The sequence below is a fragment of the Peromyscus leucopus genome, chromosome 3, assembly GCF_004664715.2.
Source record: "Peromyscus leucopus breed LL Stock chromosome 3, UCI_PerLeu_2.1, whole genome shotgun sequence".
NCBI classification, from domain to species: domain Eukaryota; kingdom Metazoa; phylum Chordata; class Mammalia; order Rodentia; family Cricetidae; genus Peromyscus; species Peromyscus leucopus.
In genome coordinates this window covers 58,647,404-58,666,684 of record NC_051065.1, presented here as the reverse complement: position 1 = coordinate 58,666,684, position 19,281 = coordinate 58,647,404, and the positions used below count along the sequence as shown (strand labels likewise).

The following is a 19,281-nucleotide window of genomic DNA, read 5'->3' as shown; positions in this document are numbered from 1 at the left end:
CATGCTCAGAGGAAGTGAGTGAGAGGGTCATGTCACTGGTGGGGAGTCACCAGGGCTCTTCATGAGCTTGGGGGACTGCAGAGGCCAAGTCTGCACCCTCCCCGGCCCCTGACTGAGCAACAGGAACTGAGATTGGTCTCGAGCAGCAGAGCGGGGCTTCACTTCCCCTTCGATTGTGATGCTGCAAGAAGTCTAGAGAAGTCCAGCCTTCCTTCTTGGAAGCGCTGGAGTTCTGCTCACTGAACGAACACTGCCCTTCCTTCCTCCCGACACGCAAGGTCTATCCAAGGATGTGTATTATGAATGGCGCCTCTGCTGCACAGAGTCCCTGCTGCTTCTTGGTGACGTTCCAAGGCTCCACGGGTGGACCTCAACTGGGAAAAATAGAGAGTGGATGGGGACGGGTACAGAGTGCCTGGAAGCTCATGGTCCCTGGGGCTGTGTGTGTGTTGGGAACATTTAACAATAAAAAGGCTTTTCTTGGCATTACCCCAGACACATTTCTAAACCAACAGAATATTTTTCTCTTAAACGTAAGAGAAAAAAGAGAGCGCTGGGATACACACAGCCCTGTGGTGGAGCATCTGCCTAGCACGCACAAAGTTCAGTCCCTACCACAGCAAAATGGAACTGACCTCCAGCATTCAATTCTGTAGCAGTTTTTCTGTCCTTGGACTCTCAGCCATCCTCTCTTCCACCCTCCAAGTATTGGGGTGTCAAGGAAATGCCCCCACAGGACGCCAGCAGTTTGCTGTGAGCCAGGCTCTCGTGCAGCTAAAGCTGGCCACCGGCTCACTACATAGTCGGGGATGACGGCGGAACTTCTGACACCCTGTTGCATGTTGGGATTGCTCATGCCTGCCTAAGATCTTCTCTGTTCTAGTGAAAAAGTCTGATGTGGTGGCGCTTGTAATGCTAGCATTCTGGAGGCTGAGAGAAGAGGGTTGCTAGTTCCATCTCAGCTTGGGCTGCATAGAAACTCTTTCTTATTAAGATGAAAGGGGGGGCCGGGTGGTGGTGGCGCACGCCTTTGATCCCAGCACTCGGGAGGCAGAGGCGGGAGGATCTCTGTGAGTTCGAGGCCAGCCTGGGCTACCAAGTGAGTCCCAGGAAAGGCGCAAAGCTACACAGAGAAACCCTGTCTCGAAAGACCCCCCCCCAAAAAAAAAAAAGATGAAAGGAGACGAGAACGAATCAGAATCAGAAGAGGAGGGACGAGGTGGTATGGTGGTTGGAGAGATGACGCAGCAGGCAAGGGTACTGGCCACCAAACCTGACAGATTGATTTTAATCTACGGACCGCAAGGTGGAAGGAGAGAACCAATTCCTGAAAGTTGTCCTCTGACCTCCACACTTACGCTGCGGCATGCATGCTTGTGTGCATACACACATACATAGAGGAACATGCACGCACATAAATAAATGGAATAAAAAGAAATTTGAAAGAATGAATGAAATTTTAGAAAAAGGAAGAAAACTGACCCATTCACCCCTTTCACTACTTACTTTTCAGAAAAGGTCTCTCTCTGCAGTCCAAGGTTGGCTTAGGTGCTGCTCACACGACTGGATCCACACATGGCTTAAATTTAAAAATATGAAACAGAAGGTGGTGTGGCTCAATGGTAGAGTGCCTAGCATACCCGAGATAGCGCTGTATTCGGCAGATACAAATAATACATATTTCCACTTTATATTCGGGCTACAGTGAGGGGAGGGGAGACATACAGGGAGAAGGAAACGCAAAATAAACCCGAAAGATTCTTTCTACTCATTGAAGCCCAGTCCAGACATTCCTGGAAAGCCAGCAGAGGTGGACGAAGAAGCCAAAATTCTAATTCAGCTGAACAGTGCCACTGTGTCTGTTAGCAACTCAAGGCTCTGAAATGTAAAGGGTAAACAGCATATCTCGAACGTATATATTTTATCTGCTATCTGAAAGTGAACAATGAGGGTGGGGCACGTTAGCAAGGTGGCTCAGCAGGCAAAAGAGACTGCTGCTAAGCTTGGCAACCTTAGTTTAATCCCTGGGCCCCACATGGTGAAGGAGGGTGCTGAATAACTCCACAAGTTGTCCTCTGACTTATGCATGCTCATGTGTACCCACAGATAAACATACAAAATAAATTTAATAAAAATGTAGTTTAACAATTAATTCAGAACATTTCTTTTTTTTTTTTCTGAGTCCCTTATTAAATTCTTTTTTTTTTTTTTTTTTTTTTTTTTGGTTTTTTCGAGACAGGGTTTCTCTGTGTAGCTTTGCGCCTTTCCTGGAACTCACTTGGTAGTGCAGGCTGGCCTCGAACTCACAGAGATCCACCTGACTCTGCCTCCCGAGTGCTGGGATTAAAGGTGTGCGCCACCACCACCTGGCCAGAACATTTCTTTATTAAAAGTATCTTCAGGACTGGAGAGGTGGCTCAATGGTTAAAAGCACTTGCTGCTCTTGCAGAGGACCTGGGTTCAGTTCCCAGAACCCACCTGTTGGCTCACAACTGTCTGTAACTCCAGTTCCAGAGGTCTAACTCCCCTTCTGGTCTCTGCAGACACTGCATATTCATGACGTGCATAATGCAGACAAAATACTCATACACATAAAATAAAAATAAACAAATCATTAAAAAAGTATTAAGATGGTAAAATATATATACAATTAAATATACATATATATGTGTATATATCGTTAGTTAAGCTTCTTGTGATGCTACACCTGAAATCTCAGCTACTCAAGGAATCTGAGCCAGGAAAATTGCTTGATTCCAGGAGTTGGAGAGCAGCACAGGCAACAAATCTTTTTCCGAAAAAAAGAAAAGAAAAAGTCCGCCAGGCGGTGGTGGCGCACGCCTTTAATTCCAGCACTCTAGAGGCAGAAGCAGGTGGATCTCTGTGAGTTCGAGGCCAGCCTGGTCTACAGAGTGAGTTTCAGGACAAGCTCCAAAGCTACAGAGAAACCCTGTCTCGAAAAAAGAAACAAACAAACCAAAAATCCAACAAACAAACACAATAACCTTTTTTTTGTTTGTTTGTTTGTTTTTGGTTTTTTCGAGACAGGGTTTCTTTTTTCTTTCTTTTTTTTTTTCCTTTTTTTTTTTTTTGATTTTACGAGACAGGGTTTCTCTGTGTAGCTTTGCGCCTTTCCTGGAACTCACTTGGTAGCCCAGGCTGGCCTCGAACTCACAGAGATCCGCCTGCCTCTGCCTCCCGAGTGCTGGGATTAAAGGCATGCGCCACCACCGCCCGGCTCCACAATAACCTTTTAAAATGATGATGGGCAGAGCAGGCAGGTATTCAGTGGCAGAGCACTTGCCAAGCATGTGAAGGTCAACCATCAGTAACAAATAAACATAAAAATAAAAATTACTACGGGTCATGAATGGTGCAAGACAGGACTGGTCCCCCTTAAGCTGAATTTCAGTGGAAATCAGACATTAAAATCACAATCTGGGACCTGTGAAATGGATCGTTGATTGGATAAAGGCACTTGCCACAAAGCAAGACAACCTGAGTTCAATCCCCAGGACTCTGAGAAGTTGTCCCTTGATTTACACCCCCACCCCCAAACAAACCAACAAATAACACCAAACACAACACAAGCAGAAGCTGACTCAAAGCCTAGAACCTTCCAGAAAAGCCACTTAGACTCCCAGATAATGTGATGCTGACCCAAAAGTTGAAGAGTGAAAAGTCAGGATGTGTGCAGGTTGAGGCGGGCATCGGCAGCGAGGCGGGTTTATGGAACCAAAAAAAAAAAAAAAAAAAAAAAAAAGTTCAAATGCAAACCCGCGGTGAAGGTCGGGGCCAAAGAAGAGGCGGGATTGCAGCAGCCACATTCTGAGTCGGAGCCGGCTGGTAGGCTGAAAAGAGACAGTGACCCAGGGTATGCTGAAAGGGGGCTCTGGGTACCGCAGCCTGCCGCTTGGTCGCAGTGGGAAACAGGGAGCGGAGGGACGGTGGTGGGGGGGGGTGCTTTCAGTCGCCTCGAAACGCCCTGGAGTGTGGCTCCATTGACGCCTGAGCAGAGCGGATCTCCAGCTCCAGGCGGGCGCGGACTGGGTGGGGACGGGCTACCGGGTGTCTGGGGACCGGGTGATGGGTGACTTTGACCCGGATTCCCGAAGGAGCCCCGTGCGGGCGGCCGAGCTGTCTACGAGGTCGGCGAGGCCCTGGGCCTGGCTAGCGCTCCTCGCGGTGGGCGGTGGCCGGGTCCGTGCAGGGGACCCGGGGTGGTTGCGTGGGGCGGGGCGGGGCTCTGCCCGAGGCGGGGGCGGCACGATGCGGAAGTGCGGGGCGGGCTAGGCGACCCGCGGGAGACGCAGCTCGGCGAGGGCTCAGACCGGCCGCAGCGCCGGGCCGGGGCTCCTGGCTCCCCGAGGGCGCACCGCAGACAGGTAGGTCCGGGAGCTGTGGGCTGTGCTGGGACCCGCGCCCGGAGAGCGGTGGGAACCGTCCCGAGCTACTGCCAAGCCACTGCTTCGCCCCGAGGCGGCCTGCGCCCCCGGGGACGCCTGCCAGGAGGGCCGGCGGGGTCGCGATCCCGCTTCTCCCGGGTGGACGCTCATCGCAGGCAGCGCCCACCGACGCCAACGTCTTCAGGGCGCCCCACGCCTTGGCCAGCCCGTGGTGCAGGGCTACGGCCGCCATCGTCCCACCGGCCCAGGGAAAGCCCCGAGAGGCGAGGGACGAGCGCGCATCACTGCCGCGCCAGGCCAGGGTCAAGGATGCAAAGCGCCCTGGCGCAGGGCCCCAGTTGGCACCGAGGAGCGAGGCTCCGGCCCTGACCCCTTTCAGCCCGTCCTTCCTCCCCTGCCGCACCTCACCTTTTCGAGTAAGAGGTGGAGGTTCCAACAGTCACCCCTCCCTAGGATCTTAAACGCCAGGACAGGAATTTGTGGAAACAGGGTTTGGGGGGAGATGGTGTCAAATAGTGGCGCCACCTCTTGACTCGTGGCTCCAAAAGGACGCCAATTTTCTTAGCAATCAAGAAGAATCGGGGGCGCAAATGCTTGGTCTGGTTTCTTGACGGCCTGCCCCTAAACTTAAGAAGGAAACAACTAAGACTCTGAAAGTGGAGAAGTGTTAGCTGTGGTCGCAAGGCAGGCGGGGAGATGGCCTGGGTTGGCATCCAACCGCAGCGCGGGTGTCTCAAACCCCTAGAGGGCCCAGAGTGGGTACCTAGGAGCAGGGGTGGAAGTTGGGGCTTCCCTAGCCTCCTCTTGGCATAGCAGAATGGGGCATCCCCAACCAGAGGAACGGTCCAGGAACGGATACTAAGCCAGAACCCTGAGGTGACTTCAGGGGCTGACTCAGAGAGCCCCCACGTTCTGTCCCGGGTGGAGCCTGCAGGGATGATCACGAGGGACCTGCCTGGCCTGGACTCCAGTGTGGGGATAAGTGAATAGGACCAGAAAGGACGTGGGCTGGGCTGACGGAGGAAGCTGGAGAAGCTGGGGGCCTTCAGGTGAGGACCTTGTATCCGTCCCTACTCCTTACGCTCCTGGTTTAGGACTAGGAAAGAGTAGGAAACCACCCCTTATAACTAAAAGTGCTGCTTCGGGGCTTTCCCTTGCACTCTGGCCTTCCCCCAACCTGCCCCTGGGAGGAAGCTGAGAGAGGGTTCTTCCTGCCGCACCTGCTGCCCCAGAATCTCAAGCCTGTCTGCACTCAGTAGGGGCAGGGCCCGGGTGTGTCACTCACCTGGAGAGGGCGGGACTTAGGCTGATACAGGTAACCCCTTGCAGGTTCCTTGAACTGGGTGTGGGGTTTAGAACCAGACAATCCGAGAGACAGGAGGGGTTTGAAGTTCTCCCCACCAGCCTTCGGGAGCTCTCAGTGAGCTGACTGCCCAGGTGGCCTCTCCTGGGACTTCAGGACCCTGGGGTGAGCTGGGGGGACTCCTCACATTAGCTGGAATTCAAGGACTGCTTCTCAGGATGCGTCCGTGCCTAGTTATATGTGGGATGCTTCCTTGGGTTTTCAGCAGGCTATACCCATTTTGACACTTCTGTGGAAGATGGTAGTGCCTCTGTTGGTTTCTCCTTTACGGGTTGATAGTCACAAATCTCAGTCTGGGTGTTGCATCCATCTTCCTCCAAACCCAGGAGAAGGCAGCCATGTTTAGACACTGAAATTGAGAACAGGATCAGACTCAGATCTAAGCCTTCTCTTGGGGAGAAGGGATATTTTTTGGGGATGGATGCTGAAGTTGGTCCTGCTCAGGGGAAGGATCCTGTGGACCTAGCTGCAGGTGGAACCTTCTGTGGCTAAGTGAATACACCCTCTCTTGGCCCTGGTGGCCTGGCTTGCTGTGGGGTCTTTTCTCTGTGTCCCGTACTCCATCTGAAGGGACTGTCCCTTCCTAGCACTGAGGCCAGAGTAACAATTTCAAAACCTTTCTCTGAATTAAACATCAGGCTGGGGCAGAAAGCCGCAGTGGTCCCTGGCTCCTTGATCCCTGAGGCATGGAGCAGGGGAGTGAGTCCTTCTGCTCTCCCTATTCATACCACCCTTGGCCAGCTACAGGCTGGACTGTGTGTGTGTGTGTGTGTGTGTGTGTGTGTGTGTGTGTGTGTGTGTGTGTGTGTCTTAAGAGTAACTTGCCTATCCTGGTGTCCACTTTCCTGTGGTCATAACTGCCGGCTGCTCCCTCCATTCGAGGATCAGAGCTTCTTGAGAGCTAACTAGAGACACAGGTGGAGGTCAGTAGGCTTAGAGCCAGGGAATGATCCAGAGATGGGCTTGCAGAGACTCACGAATATTCTCTATGTCCCCTCCCTCCGTCAGCCCACAAGTCAGTCCAGTGAGTCAGATTTCTGAGTTGTCCCATTAGGGCCACTTTCATTTCCCTTAGGTCAGGGTGGAGGCTGGTGTAGAAAGAGGAACTAAGCCACTGTCTTCTTAAGCTTGGGGGCAGGGCTGGGAGCCGTTCCACCCTCCCTGTCCAAAGCTGGCATTACTATTCACGGGTCACTGACAGTTGAGCTATGCACTGCTCTCAAGTCTGTAGAGCGACACTCTTGCTGGCCTGGATGTGGCATGCAGCAGCCACAACCCAAAAGATGCTGGGTCGGGGATTGCAGGGGAAACTGAGGCTCCGTACTGCAAACCCCAAGCAAGCCTGCTCAATTTTATTCCTTAACTTGCTGAACAGTGACTCCTTTCTAAGGAGCTGGTGGCACGGTGGCCTCCCTCTTTTCTGCCTCTGACTCTGGGTTCAAGAGTTCAAGTCCAAAGGCCTGGACAAGGGAGTGAGGGTGGGTAAGAGGGAGCACTAGACTGTTGCAAGTCTCAGGCTCTGTCTAGAAGAGAGTGAGCAGGTGAAGGGGAGGGCACCAGGGTGCGTGTGTCCTGGGGACCTGACTCTAGGGAGGCAGAGACTGTGGCCTGCATGGGGGCTTGCCTCCAGTGTAGGCCTTGGGCTGTACTTCCTGCCACCATGTGTGTGACACAAATCTGTAACCGTTAGAGCAGTATTTCTCAACCTGTGGGCTGTGACCCCTTTGGGGATCAAATGACCCTTTCACAGGGGTCCCATGTCAGAGATCCTGCATAGCAGAGCTTTACATTACAGTTCACAACAGTATCAAAATTACAGTTCTGAAGGAGCAAGGAAACTCATTTTATGGGGGGAGGGGTCAGCACAACGTGAGGAACTGTATTACAGGGTCACAGCACTAGGAAGGGTGAGAACCTCTGCTCTAGAGGCTTCCTGAGCACCGAACGATGTGAGAAAAGCAGCAGGAACGGAAGCTAGGACATGGATGGCTTCAGGGTGGTGCCATCTAAGCTGGGTGCCCAGCGACATCTGAGTGGATTAGCGGGATGTCTATAGAGGTCAAGGGGGAAGAAAGCGTCATCCCTGAGAGACACTGAGGAGCAATACCCGTGCGGCACGCGGTCTTGGCCAAAAGGCCAAAAAGTGATGGAAGAGCTCTGTGAGCTGGGCATGAGCTCCCCACCCCACCCCCACCCTCACCCCCACCCCCACGGTCTGCTTCTGTCTGAAGCCTGAGGTAGGACTCTAGTTTAGAGGATTTGTTGGGCATGGGGAAGGGCAGTTCGGGGAAGGGATTTGAATAAGCTGCAGAGGGAAAGGCTGAGCAGCGACAGGAGGGATAGGGCATGGCGGAAGAGCCAATCCCAGTGCCCATCGCCCGTTAGCCCATCGCCATGCAAGGGAGCCAGCTTTGACTGTGTGTGACTCCAGAGTGATGGATGGCTTCATCTGGGACAACTGGGGCGATTCTCCAGTAAAGCAGCAGCTGGGTACTGATCGTGCCTGGAAAACGGACGGTCCATTGAAGGAAGGGACCCACAGTACCCACTAGCACAGAAATCTCCTTCTCCCCTAACAGAAATCATCAGTTGAGTGAGCCTTGTTGAGAAAGCTGAGGGTTGGAAAGCAGGCTTGGCCTCAGATACCCAAATGGACTGGAGAGACATCCCCATGACGCCTCCACCCAGGGCATGGAGCATCTTGCTGTGAATCTGCTGAACTCCACTTTGCTTTCTCCTGCAGAGCCTTTTGCCATGAACCAGCCAGCCCCAGGGGTTGCCCCACCACCACGCCGTGTGAGGCTGAAGCCCTGGTTGGTGGCCCAGGTGAACAGCTGCCAGTACCCAGGGCTTCAGTGGGTCAATGGGGAAAGGAAACTCTTCTATATCCCCTGGCGTCATGCCACAAGGCATGGTCCCAGCCAGGATGGAGACAACACCATCTTCAAGGTAAGCCTTGTATAAGGTGCTGTCTAGACCTCTCTGGGGCAGCCGCTCCCCAGTAAAGAGATTCACAATCATCTCCTGGAGGTTGTCCATTCTGCCCGCCACAGTGCTCAGGGGATCCAACACCTAGGCACAGGATCAGCTCTTCTAACCTGTAACTGAGAGCAGGGTGGACATGGAAGGTCTCAGAGACCTTCCTGTAACTCCTTGTAATGCTCCTTGCTCTTGACTCACTGTTACATACAAGTACACATTTAGTACACACGTGAATGAAGCCACCAACTCAGCTTTTAAACACCAAATCTTTTAGTTTTAGTCTCACTGTATAATGCCCAGCTGGCCAGACTCTCTGTTGTAGTCAAGGCTGGCCTTGAACTTGTCATCCTCCTGCCTCAGCCTCAAAAGGGCTGAGATTAAAAGCATGTACCACCATGTCCAACAATATCTAATCCTAATGCTGGACAGGCCCTACTACAATAGTTTTACAATAGAATATATAATTGTAATGTCTTAAGGTTTCTGTATGAGTATATGAGAGGCAAAATAGGAATCTAGTCATATTTTAAGAATGTTTTATGTGTTTTATTTTGAGATAGAGTCTCCCTGTGTAGTCTTGGTTGGCCTAGAACTCACTGTATAGATTAGGCTGGCCTTAAACTTGTGGCAATCCTCCTACCTCTGCCTCCAGAATGTCAGGATTACAAGTATGTACCACCATACCTAGCTGACTTTTCCAAGAAATCTTTTTGTTTGTTTGTTTGTGTGTGTGTGTGTGTGTGTGTGTGTGTGTGTTTCGAGACAGGGTTTCTCTGTGTAGCTTTGCGCCTTTCATGGAACTCACTTGGTAGCCCAAGCTGGCCTTGAACTCACAGAGATCCACCTGGTTCTGCCTCCCGAGTGCTGGGATTAAAGGCATGCGCCACCACCGCCCGGCTCAAAGAAATCTTTATGCTAGAGATCAAGGCAAGCCTTGCTCATGCTATGCACACTTTCAGCCACTAGGGACAGCCCCACCCCGTGTTTTATTTATTTATTATTTTATATTTCTTGAAATATTCTTACATAGCCCAGGCTGGCCTCAAACTCGATGTATAGCTGATTCTGGCCTTAGACTTCTGATCCTCCTGTCCTCATCTCTGAAGTGCTTGGATGACAGATGTGTGCCAAGACATTCAACCCACACGTATGCTTTAATTTTTTCTTATTTATTTACTTACCTGTGAGGAGTGTGCAAGTACCACACACAGCATGTGTGTGGAGGTCAGAGGACCACTTGCAAGAGTTGGGTCTCTCCTTCCACAATGTGAATTCCAGGGATCAGACTCAGCTTGTCAGGCCTTACAAACACTGTGGCAAGTGCTTTCTTCCATGTGTAGGCCATGTACGCTGGCCTACAGGTATTGATTGATAACCTGCATCTTCTAACCCTGCATCAGGATTAGCTTTGCTTTCCAGCATACGTCTGCATCTCTTTGTGTGACCACTGAGTAGCCACCAGAAGGATTTGGTATAACTCACCTAGTCTCCGTTTTTGGACACTTCGGACTGTTTGTGCTTCTCTGTTAGGAAAAAAAAAAAAACATAATTCCTCCTAAATTCTACCCTTTGTTTTAATGGTGGGTTTAGGTCTGGAGTCCAGAGTTGAAAATTGTTAGACCAAAGAGGTTCTGATGCTAAAAAAACTTTGAAATCATATTTTTTAGCTTTTATACTTGATTCTTACCACAATTTGTGTGGATATTTCTATATTCTATATAATTCTATCGGAATTAAGTTGCTAGTTTAAAGAGGAGAAACACTTATAATCCTGACGCCACCAGATTGCCATACAAAATAATAATGTCAGTTGGCGGTCGAGGGTCAGTGGTAAAGAGAATGTGCTTAGCCAGTGTGAGGCTCTGTGTTCTATCCTCAACACAGCGATGACGATGCTGCTGCAGGCCTATAACACCAGCATTTGGGAGATGGAGACAGGTGGATCAAGAGTTCAAGGTCATCCTCAGCTATTTAGCAAGTTTATGACTAGCCTGGGCTACATGGGGCCCTGTCTCAAAAGAACAAAACCAACAAGAATAACACCAGTTGTTGAAGCATACCCACATGTAGGCACAGTTCGGAGTCCCTTAAAGGCTTTGACTCCCTGAGTCTTTCCAGGTACTGTCAAGAGGGTTCAAAACAGAGGCATCTTGATTTGGCCTGCCTGGCTCCAAACCCAGCCTGGCTCCAAGTCACGAGCTCGTATCTGCCATATTTTCTTGTGCTCCTTTGAGATTGTACCTATGGCCCTCCCAGCAGCAGCGAGTAGCACAGAGAATTCATTGAGCCTGTTTGAACTCAAGGCCTGGACAAGGCTTGGTCATATCAGCTAACACAGACGAAGCCTTAGCAAGGCTTAGCCTAGTGGCCCAGATTCTCAGCCATGACTCCTGTAGGAAAAGGGACTTGCTGGGGCCTCCGTGACAGGTTCAGTTCCCTGTACCCTGCAGTCCTCCTTTCCTTCCGTAGGCCTGGGCTCAAGAGACAGGGAAGTACACCGAGGGGGTGGACGAGGCTGACCCAGCCAAGTGGAAGGCCAACCTGCGCTGCGCGCTTAACAAAAGCCGTGACTTCCGTCTGTTCTACGACGGCCCTCGAGACATGCCACCTCAGCCCTACAAGATCTACGAGGTCTGCTCCAATGGCCCTGCTCCCACAGGTATGATGCTTGGCCCTGTGTGACCCAACACTTGGGAAGCTGTGACCTCTGGGTGCAAGAAAGTCCAAGGACCTTCCAGCCAAGTGCTCTAGGGAGTGCTGTGCTAGGTCATAATCCCAGGGCTCCTAACGAGGATCTGGGAGTGGGGCAAGGACTGCGGCTGCTGCTCCTTACCACTGCCCTTGTTCTGGGCTCCTGGCTTCGGGGGAGGTCTCTCTCCTGCTTCTTGATGCTCGGTCCTTTGACTCAGCCGAACTTGGGCAGCTTTGTGCATCATGGAACCCCAGGAGATTGGGGCCATTTCTCTGGCTGTTCAGATGGAGCCACAGCCTGGCCCGGCCTGTTTTGCCACTGACCTCCTGTCTTGCTATCTCCCTCAACATGCAGAGTCCCAGCCCACTGATGAGTACATTCCTGGAGAAGACGAGGAGGAGGAAGAGGAAGAGGTGTGTGGGGCTGGGTGGTGGGAAGAGGGGCTGTGTTTACCAAGCTTCTGCACTAAGCTGATGGGGCTGGCTGGCCCTGGTGGGGTCTCTGCTGCCCTCACTCACCTTAGGATTGAAAAGTCCCTTCCTCTGGAGCTCATGCTCTTCTGCAGCTCTCCACTGGGTTGTCCTTTGACAATTCTGAAGAAGACAGAGTGCCCATCTTGTCCCTCCCAGGGTTTTGTTGTTTCACAGTGTCAGGTTTCCCTGACCTCCACAACAGTTAGGCTTGGTGGGTACCTGCTGCCTGCAGAACGCACATTTGGAAATGGGGACTCTGACAGCTTTCATGACTGCTGAAGATGGCAGATCTGGGACCAGCAGTGGGGTCTGGCTCCCACTGGACTGAAGCTGTGTCTGTTGAGCATTGTGTTCTCAGCATCATACAGATTTACTAACCTGCCTTCCCTCGTCCATTGCCTGTGTTTCCCCTTCAGCTCCAGAGAATGTTGCCAAGCCTGACCATCACAGGTGGGGCTGGGAGGTGGTGGGGTTGGGGGTGGGGTGGGGTTGGGTCTAGTATAAGAATTGACAGGTATCCTAGGTACTTGGGAGGGTGTTGAGGGAGGATGGGGGGGCAAGTCTGGGGGTCAGGCCTGGAAGAGTTCTTCAAGGTGGCATTAACAGCTGCATTCACCACATCCTCTGCAGATCCTGTGCTACCTGGGCCTCCCATAGCACCCTACTCCTTACCCAAAGAAGGCGTCAAGTGGCCACCTGCTCTCCAGCCATCTGTAGGGCTGGGTCACCCAGCCCCAGATCCAAATCTCCTGGCCCCTCCCTCTGGAAACCCTGCTGGCTTCAGGCAGCTTCTCCCTGAGGACCTGGAGCCTGGACCGCTGGCTCCCAGCCAGCCCCCTCCAGAACAACTCTTGCCTGACCTGCTCATCAGCCCCCACATGCTGCCTTGTAAGAACTCTGGTGGGCTGGGCAGGTTGGCAGGGCAGAGCGGAAGTGGGGATGGGGCAGGGTTGATACGGAAGGACGACAAAGAAAATAAGCTTTTAGGCCAGTCTTCCTGGGCAGGGATAAACTGGGGAGGCTGGGGAGGCTGGGCCTACACCTGACTGCCCAAAGAGCCATGGGGCTCACAGCCTGGGCAATCCGATGCTCTGCTCACAGTGACTGACCTGGAGATCAAGTTCCAGTACCGTGGTCGTCCACCTCGTGCCCTCACCATCAGCAACCCACAAGGCTGTAGGCTCTTCTATAGCCAGCTAGAGGCTACCCAGGAACAAGTGGAACTCTTTGGCCCTGTGAGCCTGGAGCAAGTGCGCTTCCCTAGCCCGGAGGAGATCCCCAGCGACAAGCAGCGTTTCTATACAAACCAGCTGCTAGACGTCCTGGACCGTGGGCTCATCCTCCAGCTGCAGGGCCAGGACCTGTATGCCATCCGTCTGTGCCAGTGTAAGGTGTTCTGGAGTGGACCCTGCGCCTTAGCCAATGGCTCACGCCCCAACCCCATCCAGCGAGAAGTCAAGACAAAGCTCTTTAGCCTAGAGCAGTTTCTCAATGGTGAGGTCCATTCCATGCTCCTCCTGGCTGTCCCTCACTCAGGGTTCTAACCTCTAACTAGAGGCCTTAATCTTGATGCAGAACTCATCCTGTTCCAGAAGGGTCAGACCAACACTCCACCACCTTTTGAGATCTTCTTCTGCTTTGGAGAAGAATGGCCTGACCTCAAGCCCCGAGAGAAGAAGCTCATTACTGTACAGGTGTGCCCCTAGCCAACTCGGCTTCAATATTAGGAGACATGGGGCTGGACCTTTGGCCCAGGGTAGAGGTGGGGCCCTCCAGGCCACGAGGACTTGGTTGCTAGGGCTGGAGGAGACAGTCCACATCTGCCTCTGGATGTCCTCATGCCCAGCTTGATTGAACAGCCCTGCAACCATTCCCCATGCCCTCTTCCCTTTGCTCCCCAGGTGGTACCTGTTGCAGCCCGGTTGCTGCTGGAGATGTTCTCTGGGGAGCTTTCCTGGTCAGCAGACAGCATCCGGCTGCAGATCTCAAACCCAGATCTCAAAGACCACATGGTGGAGCAGTTCAAAGAGCTCCATCACATCTGGCAGTCCCAGCAGCGGTTGCAGCCCATGGTCCAGGCCCCTCCTGTGGCGGGCCTTGGTGCTGGCCAAGGGCCCTGGCCCATGCACCCAGTTGGCATGCAGTAACAAGGCTGCAGATGGTGGCTGTCCTGGGCCTCCTGGAGCAACTGTGGAGATTGACATGGCAATGGAGTGGCCCCAGCAGGCCTGGCTGGCTGCAGGGTTCTACCTGAGTCTCCTGGAAGGAGAGCAGGGCCAACAAGGACATACAAGAGGCCTCAGGCCACATTCTCCCTAAAATTCCATCTGAGCACTGTCTTCCGGTGATTTCTCTAATCTGTTTGGTTCTGAAGAAATGTGGCCAGCAGCCCCAGCGGGAGGGAAGGAACATCACTAGCCTGGAGCCTAGGTACACAGGTCCAGTTACCCCAGGGTAGCCAACGCTTATGGTTGCCCCAATTTCTCTAGCAAAAAGGGCCAAGGAGTGTTGTTGGGGCTTCTGCAGAGAATGGACCTGATTTGGGGGTTCCCTAGTTTGAGCCTTTCTCGTCTTCCTTCTGACAAGGACGTCACTAGACTTGTGCTGACAGCTGCCCTCCTTCAGAGTCTAAGAAGCTGGGGTAGAAAGTAGATATTAATATATTTTTGGAGTAATAAATGTTAAAAGCAGATTTGCCCGTTTCGTGACTGTTTCCAGGGCCAACAGCCCCTCTGTTCTACCAGACTGCTCAGTTGCCGACTGGCCTTGCCTCAGCGCCTGCTCTCCAGCGAGGTGCCTGGCACAAAGGTTGGGGGAGACCCTGCCTTCCTGTCAGGCAGTCAGCCCAGCCTTCACAGACACTTATCTGGCTGCCTCTGCTTCAAGGAAGCAGACTGAGGCAGATGTGGACTTTTGAAGGTGTGTTGTCCAAAAACTGCCCAAACCTTCCCAGAAGGCAGTAAGAAAAGGAATTTGGATGCTAGCTACACTTCAGATCATCAAAATCTGGGATCCTTTTTTTCTTTTTGAGACCGGGCAGGTCTTAAACTTGTGGTATTAACCAAAGCTGTCTTTGAAGCCCTGATCCTCTATCTTTGCCTCTATCTCCCAAGTGCTGGGGTCATCTATAAGCCTAATGGCTGGGGATGTAGCTCAGTGGTAGAGTGCTTGTACAAGGCCATGTTTGATTCCCTGTAACACACATTCAAGATGAAAAAGGTTGAGCTGGGTGTGGTGTTCATGCCTGTAACCCCAGCACCGAGGAGGCTAAGACAGAAAACTCAGTAGTTCAGAGCCAGTCTGGGACAGCCTGCCTAAAAGAGTGCAACATGTTTAAAAAATAAGTCTTGTCTTCATGCATTCTTGCATGTCTTCAGGCATGTCTTCATGAACTGGCGGTTCATCACTGGAATCTGGCTCATAAGAGTAATTTTCTAGTCCAAACAATGTTTTCTTTTTTCATTGCTACTCCCATCCAGGTTCCCGACTGTTATTTTGAAGTAAATACCAGAAGCAACATTTCATGTATAAATATCCAGCACGTATTCTCCTAAAACATTTTTTGGTGGGGGCACTAAGGATGTGATCTAGCACTGAGCTGAATCCCCAGCTAGCAAAGAAAATTTTTTTCTTTTTAAAATCAAATACCCAGTTATGGGGCTAGAGATGGCTGTCAGTAGAGTGCTTAGAGGATACAACTTTGGATCCCCAACAACCATGTTACCAAAAAACAAAACAAAACAAAAGCCAGGCACTAATGTATATGTTGTCATCGGGAGGCAGAACGAGGGGATCCCCAGGGCCAGCCAGTCTAGCCAATCAGTGGGGTGCAAGTTCTATAATACCCTGTCTCAGGGAATGAGAGCAACTACGTCCACCACTGGCCTCCACCTGTACCCACCCAGTCACGTGAACACGTGCAGTAGCCACAATCTAATGTTCATAAATGTAAGGCAGTCAGAGAAATTCTAATTTCCAGTAATGACCAAACAGCCTTGTTCCTGATTGTGCCTGTTGGGTGATATACTTGGCATGCTGCTGGAGCTAGATTCTGGAGTCCAAAGGCTTGACTGGATTCAGGTTTGGATTCTGACTACTGATTCGAGTATTCGAGTTTCCAAAACTGGTTATTAAAATAGCACAGTGAGGGAGGGCCAGAGAAATGGTTCCGCTAGGAAATGTACTTGCCATCCAGCCCAAGGAGCTGAGTTCAATCCCAGGAGCCCACATGGTAAAAGGAGAAAGATAAGTGGTCCTCATCTCCACATGTGCACTGTGGTGCACACTCCCATCTCCCATTACAATAGATACATGTAATGAAATAACGCTCAAGAAGCTAGGTTTGCACATGCTTGTCTCTGTTTGCTAGGCACTGGCAACAACGCCACGAGTGTTTAGGAATGTCTCACCAATAAGTATACTCCCAAATGTGATTTTTATTAACATGGCAGGTGAAAATTTGTATCTTATTTCCATTCCCTATTATGAGCAAGTATGAGGAGCTTTTCACATGGTTACATGGGCCTTGCAGATTTTTAAAACCTAAATGGAACCGGTGAACTCAGTCAGCGAAGGCACGGTGCTCAAGCCTGACCTGAGTGTGGTGTCTAGAAACCACATACAGGTGGAGGGAGAGAACAGACTCCACAAGACCAGACTGATCTCCACATGTACAGTGACACGTATGCCCCATCATCATACACAATCAAGTTTAAAAATAAAGTTCAAGCCTGGAGATGTAAGCTCAGCTGCAGCATGGGTGCTTCCACAGGAGGCCTTGCATGCTGTCTCCAGCACCACCAACAGCTAAGTCAGTAAGGAAACAACCAGGTTTGGAACACACATATTCCTACAACTCTGGACAAGGCAAGACAAGGTCAAAGCCATTCTGAGGCCAGTGAGACCCTGTCCCAAGATAGAAACCTTCATCCTCCACTTCCTACTAACACTTTAGTTACCTCTTTCCTACCCTTTTGGTCTTAGGACTCTACCCAAGGTATTGTATATGGTTGTTAAATTTTTACTTCTTAGGTCTGTGAGGTTTTTTGTCATTGTTTTAAAACAGGGTTTCACTGTGTAACCCTGGCTGTCCTGGAGCTCACTGTGTAGACCAGGCTGGCCAGATCTGCCTGCCTTTGTCTCCCAAGTGCTGGCACTAAAGGCGTATGCCACTACTGCCCAGCCTATGAGGTTTTGATATCGGTGGTTTTAAGTAGAGGGCCACAGAAATGTCCCTCCTCTGGCCTCCATGATTGTGTGTGTGTGTGTGTGTGTGTGTGTGTGTGTGTGTGTGTGTGGGTGTGGGTGTGCGCGTGCCTCTGCTCCCATGCACATATATGCATATATCACACACACAATTATGTCCACTATCTTTTTAGCTATGGCAATGATTTCACGGGTGTATCAGGTCAAAGGTGATTGAACTAAGCTTATGTGCTTATCTTTACGTGAGCACAGCTCACTCCTGGTTCATGTGCACGTGTCTACAGGAGTGAGCACACTCACCCCCACTGAGTCTGTACAGGTGAGATGCAGCAGGAGGAGCCTCCAACAGGAAGTCCAGCGTTTCCTTGAAAGGCCTGACTCCAGGGCGGACCTGCCTTTCCACTCTGCTCAGATGCCTCCTGGGCTGCAGGAAGGCTGGTGAGCGTAGGTGGACTAGCCAGAGTCACTTTGAAGCAATGAGGTAGTGAGTGGAAGTGAATGGAAACAGAACAAAGACTGGTAAAATTTTAAAAATTGTTTTTATTTTTTTGTCTTTTTTTTCCTTTTTTTTTTCCTTTTTGGTGCTGTTGATTTATTCTTGAGATGGCTACACCACAGGACAGAACTGTGCCCTTGTAATCTAATGGCAATGCAAGACCACACTCCCTCACTGAGATCTGTTCTGAGTTTCCCACTTTAGCCCCAGGTCCCAAAAAGTCAATTAATTTTCACACTTTTTATTAAACACAGGTAGTCCTGTAAATACATTTCCTCCATCCCCTCTTTTTTGTCTCTTGCCCCCTATGTCTGTGGGTGAATAATTCACGAAGAAAAAGAAAGATTTAATACACATCTGTATCCTCTCCCCCAGGCTGATGACGAGTGTGAACTGGAGTGCACTCAACACGGTCAGGGCTGGGTTGTGTGCTCCGTGAACAGCAACTGTAGCCCTGGCTAGTTCTATCATCCCTGACCATGATGGAAGCAGATATCATGGTCATCCTTGTCTGGACTCCTCTGAAGGTGGAACAGCTGGGGTGTGCTTGTGTTCCTCCTGGTCACCTGTGTTTTAGGGAAGGAGAACAGAGGAGATGGCCGACTCTAATTCCAATTGTAGCTACGTTACTCACTTGAATCCCACATTTCCCTTAGGAACACGCCTGTCTCACAGGAAGCTCTCACGCCTGTTCTGGGTGTGCACTCATGCTGGTATGTGTCTGTCATGTGTGGGGGGCATCTGCTACCAGGTGAATGTTACAGTTCTGTTTTCATCTCAGCTTTCCTTTGTTGGTTTTTTTTTTCCTTTTTAAAATTTCCTTAAATTATTTTTCCTTTTAGAAAGAAGTTCACCAGGAAATTAGTTCCCCTCCCACCACGCCGGACAGGCTGCAGCCATCTTTAAAAAGCGTGCTGTTTCTCCCTCACACCCCGAACAGGGACTCCTCAGGATGCCTCAGGAGGCTGAAGTTTCTCCCTGTCTGGCGGCAGTGAAGGCCTCTCTGCCACATTGGAGGTTTCTGATTGTGGGACACAGTCTGGGTTGTTTTCTTCCTGTCTTCTAATAAAAAAAGACATTCCTGACAAAAGAGAAGAGACAGGTGATGGCTGGGCTCCAGAAGACAGTGACCAGGGTGAAACCCAGGCTTGAGGCAGGCGACGCTCTTGCTCAGGCACTCACTGCGGACTGTTACAGAACTCTGGTTAACCAGTAAGCAAAGCCAAAGCTTGGCCTTCCCCAGCTTGCAATTAATTTCAAGGCAACATCAACTTCCCTAAAACTCCCGTGCTGAGCTGCAGACACTAAGGATGATGTAAAGGTTGGGAGGAGGCCAACAGAATTGAGCCTTCCATGCTAAACCACCAGAAAAGCTCTACTTTAGTCTGTTAAATATCGGGTTTCCATGTAAGATCTAGTTTTGAAAGATAGCTTTGTTTACTAATAATGTTTTAAACTCTACAAAAAGAGTGCTAAAGAGATGCATCAACTATTGCAACGGCTAAAAAAAGTGAGGAACCCGGTACCAGAACCCTACCCCTGAATTCCACCTCTCCTAGCTTCTAACAAATCCTAGCATTTAACAGATTGTTAACCACCTTCGACTTTCAATTTTCTTCTTTGTAAAATGAGCACAGAAGCAGAACCCTGTAGGAAGACTTTTT

The 19,281-nt window shown here is 50.8% G+C and overlaps 2 protein-coding genes across 9 annotated transcripts in view; one reads left to right on the top strand and one right to left on the bottom strand.

Moving 5' to 3' along the window:
- Positions 1-3,790: 3,790 nt before the first annotated feature.
- On the top strand, positions 3,791-18,630 carry Irf5 (interferon regulatory factor 5). Of its 3 annotated transcripts, XM_037203690.1 has the most exons (10): positions 4,241-4,385; positions 8,513-8,718; positions 11,221-11,410; positions 11,798-11,856; positions 12,333-12,366; positions 12,547-12,804; positions 13,018-13,410; positions 13,492-13,610; positions 13,818-13,928; positions 18,460-18,630. In XM_037203690.1, the coding sequence occupies exons 2-10, from the start codon at positions 8,524-8,526 to the stop codon at positions 18,610-18,612; spliced, it is 1,512 nt and encodes a 503-aa protein (XP_037059585.1). In that variant the 5' UTR covers positions 4,241-4,385; positions 8,513-8,523; the 3' UTR covers positions 18,613-18,630. The 3 variants fall into 3 exon arrangements, with proteins under 3 accessions (XP_028722043.1, XP_037059585.1, XP_028722042.1); XM_028866210.2 differs by lacking the exons at positions 4,241-4,385; positions 18,460-18,630 and adding an exon at positions 3,791-3,874 and having other exon boundaries at positions 13,818-14,608; XM_028866209.2 differs by lacking the exon at positions 18,460-18,630 and having other exon boundaries at positions 13,818-14,608.
- Tnpo3 (transportin 3) overlaps positions 17,685-19,281 on the bottom strand; it is a 97,135-nt gene continuing 95,538 nt past the window's right edge. For 5 of the 6 annotated variants that reach the window (XM_037203689.1, XM_037203686.1, XM_028866206.2 and 2 more), the window contains one exon: positions 17,685-18,698. The gene's annotated coding sequence lies outside the window, so the exon portion shown is untranslated. The remainder of the gene's footprint in view (positions 18,699-19,281) is intronic. The other variant, XM_037203687.1, reaches the window with a different exon arrangement.

Coding starts and splice junctions, on each gene's coding strand:
- Irf5 (XM_037203690.1), top strand. CDS start 8,524: ATGAACCAGCCAGCCCCAGGGGTTGCCCCACCACCACGCCGTGTGAGG. Junction 12,805..13,017: donor CAGCCCCCACATGCTGCCTT/GTAAGAACTCTG, acceptor CTCTGCTCACAG/TGACTGACCTGGAGATCAAG. Junction 13,411..13,491: donor CCTAGAGCAGTTTCTCAATG/GTGAGGTCCATT, acceptor ATCTTGATGCAG/AACTCATCCTGTTCCAGAAG.